The sequence below is a fragment of the Pundamilia nyererei genome, unplaced genomic scaffold (assembly GCF_000239375.1).
Source record: "Pundamilia nyererei isolate P.nyererei 1_Seehausen unplaced genomic scaffold, PunNye1.0 scaffold00329, whole genome shotgun sequence".
NCBI lineage: Eukaryota > Metazoa > Chordata > Actinopteri > Cichliformes > Cichlidae > Pundamilia > Pundamilia nyererei.
The window spans coordinates 78,522-81,964 of NW_005187730.1; the positions used below are offsets into that span (position 1 = coordinate 78,522).

The following is a 3,443-nucleotide window of genomic DNA, read 5'->3' on the forward strand; positions in this document are numbered from 1 at the left end:
AATAATGATGATGATGATGATGATGATGATGATGATGATGATGATGATGATGATGATGATGATGATGATGATGATGATGATGATGATGATGATGAAGAGATTCATTATACATGAGTGGTCTAAAAGAGTGATCTCAGCTGCTGTGACTGAGGACAGACACATTTTTGTTCTAACAACACCTACATATAACTCTTACCAATCTCTGTCTGATAACTTTACACTTTAACCTCAAGAACTGCCAGATGTTTCCCCCAATAAAGAATTATCTTATGTTAGAAACCCTTCAGGCAGGTATAACCTCAGTGCAACAAGCATAAAGGAGAAGATCTAAAGTCCAAGTCTTTTTTATTCTGTGACTTCTCACAGTGCACTCATGTGTTTTGGAAACTTTAATTCATATTAAAAGCTACAGCTCTTTCTGATGGGGGGATAAAAGAAAGTCAAGCAGCTGTAGCACGCGCCAACATCTCCAGCTATTTTTAAGAGCCGTCTGCAGCATTCAGTGATCGTTAACCGCCCGCAGTGGTTTTTACACACTGACAAAATGCTGCAGTGGCAGGAACAGAAACCACAACACAGCTGAAAGTGGTGAGAAGATGTGGGAGCAATAATGTAGCCGCATTATAATGTGCTTCATTCACCTCAGCAGGGAACACGAAGACAGACTCACCTTTGACCAAACCTGAGTGTTTTTTAATGCAGCTACACTGCAACCTGTTGGTCACTGTTTGCCATTACAACAACAAATCCACAAAAAAAAAAAAAAAAAAAAAAAAAAAAAAAAAGCTGCTTCCGCTGGTGCTGTCACTTGTAATGCCTACCAACACTGACAGCAAAGGTGAAGGGTCACATATGATAGTGTTGTGGTCCTACCTGGGCTCAACTCCACTAGATAAGGCAGTTTCTCAGGAGGCAGCGAGCTGTCCTTTCCTCTGAGGCCCTTGTCATCCACTTTCCTACCCTTCCTCCCCTGGTAGTCCGGAGGTCTCTTCTTCAACTGGAACACTAATGCCCCTGAAAATGAGGAAGACTAAATTTTACTACCTGTACTCTCAGTAGAGATTCCACAGGTTAATATACAGTAAGAAGATCAATTGTCAAAGAAAAATTCCATTTAAAAATAACAAAAAAAAAAAAAAAAAAAATCTGTAATTTCAGTAAACCAGCAGCAGGGGGCAATAGTGAACAAGAAGCGAGGGGACAAGTGCCTGAGTGTGTCTTTTACCTCTATCAGCAGGCCAGTCCCTGAAGATCTGCAGTGGACACTCATTATCGTCCAGAATCACCTCCTTGCCCGACTTATCATCTTGCTGCAAATAAAAGGAGACGAACACCAAATCAATTCAAAGTTTATTCACATGTCATGCAACTGTGCTTATTATTGGACTTATTAAACAACATGTTATAACATCTCCAGATGTTGCAGTTTAGAAATTGGTTGTTTTCCCATGTCCACATGGTCCATAATCCCCATTAACTAGTTTTCCAAGACACAATATAAAGAAAAGACGTCAGCCACTAATCCTGTTTTTCCACATCACACAGTCTAAAAATGCGTGCTGACCTGCAGCTTGTACTGGTTCAGTTTGCAGCTCAGTGGAGAGCAGATGCATTAGCGGATGAATTAGACCCTCAAGTCTGAGGCCCTGGTATTCAGTAAGAGATGGGTTGTTTTGAGGAAGCGCTACTGTCTCAAGTGGAGCATCTCAAGTACCTTAGGATGATGTTCACAAGCGGGGGAACAATGGAAAGTGGGAGAGCGACAAGTGGGCTTCTACAGCATCTGCAGTACTGCTAAGTTCTGGTGAGCTAAGGGGCATAGGGTTTAATTAACTGGCAGGGCTATGCTCTTACCATCACCTGTGGCTATGGGTTGTACCAGAAGAAAAAGATCATAAATACAGGCTGTAAAACTTTGTTTCCACCGAATGCTGTCTGGATTCAGGCTACACAATATCAGCTGATTGCAACATGGAACAAATGTGTTCCAACAGTTCATCCTTCTACTCGTCGAGCATAAAATTCCTGACCAACAAAACCCAAACGAATTTACTCAATAACTTTGTGAAAAAGACAGAAAAGACAGACTAACTGTGGTGGTGGTTACAGGTTACACATGTCCTCGCCTCCAAAAAGTCCAATTTAAACCTACAAAAGCCTTGTAGGTTCATAATTACACAAAGGTTAAAGGGGGAAAAAAGAGTTTTCCTCAACTTCAGTGACCTTGACTAATATGAGCTGATGGAGGAAATGTGAAAATCAATGAATAAGAAGATCACCAGGATCATAAACGTCACCAGTGTGTTTTTTTACTGGAAATCCCTAGCCAGCATTTCCATCCTGATGATATCACTTAAATTTAAAAAGCCAATAGGGGAGCAACGAGGAGCTCATCATGTCTCCAACTCTATAATCTTCTAACCTGACACATTAACCATTACAACAAACAACAATATTGTGTAATCTCAGTCCCGCCTTACACACAGAATGACTGATGTAATGTGGTTCAGGCTCCTTTAAGCCTCAAAGATGAGGTCATTTAACTACATCTGACAAGACAACGTCTCCAGAGAAGTCACAGGATGCAAAACAGAGCTTGAAAAGAAGGTGACTGGAATTAAAGTTTTTTGAAGATGTTTCACCTCTAATCCAAGAGGTTTCTTGATTGTTTCACAGGATGAAAGATTAAAAACAAAACAAAAACTTAATCCAGTCGCCTTCTTTTTCAGCACCTTAGACTATCATGACCTGTACGACTGAGAACCTACACAGACACGACGCAACAGCTAGTTTTCAACTCTCCAGAAGAGCTGGAGGCAGTGGTGGTTGTTAGTTTTTGATAGCTGTGTTTAGATTAATGCTCCCATGATGCAGATAAGGAAAAAAGGACGAGTGGGTGGATAGTGTTTACCAGTTTCTGGCATTTCTCATTGTTGCTGACCTCCTGAACCCTGCACTTTAGGGTGAACTCGCACTAGGCACAGTCAGTGACTGTCCCAAACTCCCACACTGGCCTGTGCTCGAACACTTAACGATGCAGACCCAAGGATGAGTCAGTCTGCCTCAGCCTCTAAACACATCACTCCATTTTGCACACTATCCTGTCAAAAATGTGTTAATTACTTAAGGCAATTTTTACACAACAAGCTGTCACTGAGGAAGTACTGGAGATCTGTGCAGGGAGTTTAGCTGAACTGTGCTGGACACACCTTTTCAACAGGCCAGACCTCGCAGCAGTAACACTAGTCAAAGGAAAAGCTTCAAACACACAACAGCTAACAAGTTAGCTCAGCTGAAAAGGGAAACTAGTGAGCTCGTTACTGGTTACGATGTGCTATCAATGTCAACTCTCTATGAGATCACACAGCCTCTGTACAATGTAACCATATGAGGGCTGTGCAGTTTTGGTAAAGCAAAGCACGCTGATGAGTTACTTTTCTAAG

At 41.6% G+C, this 3,443-nt stretch overlaps 1 protein-coding gene across 10 annotated transcripts in view; it reads right to left on the minus strand.

Moving 5' to 3' along the window:
• afdna (afadin, adherens junction formation factor a) overlaps positions 1 to 3,443 on the minus strand; it is a 116,128-nt gene that overhangs the window by 67,793 nt on the left and 44,892 nt on the right. For all 10 annotated transcript variants that reach the window (XM_013915593.1, XM_013915595.1, XM_013915596.1 and 7 more), the window contains exons 7-8: positions 1,226 to 1,310; positions 874 to 1,014 (exon numbers count right to left, since the gene is read on the minus strand). In XM_013915593.1, coding sequence (XP_013771047.1) covers positions 874 to 1,014; positions 1,226 to 1,310 — 226 coding nt within the window. The remainder of the gene's footprint in view (positions 1 to 873; positions 1,015 to 1,225; positions 1,311 to 3,443) is intronic.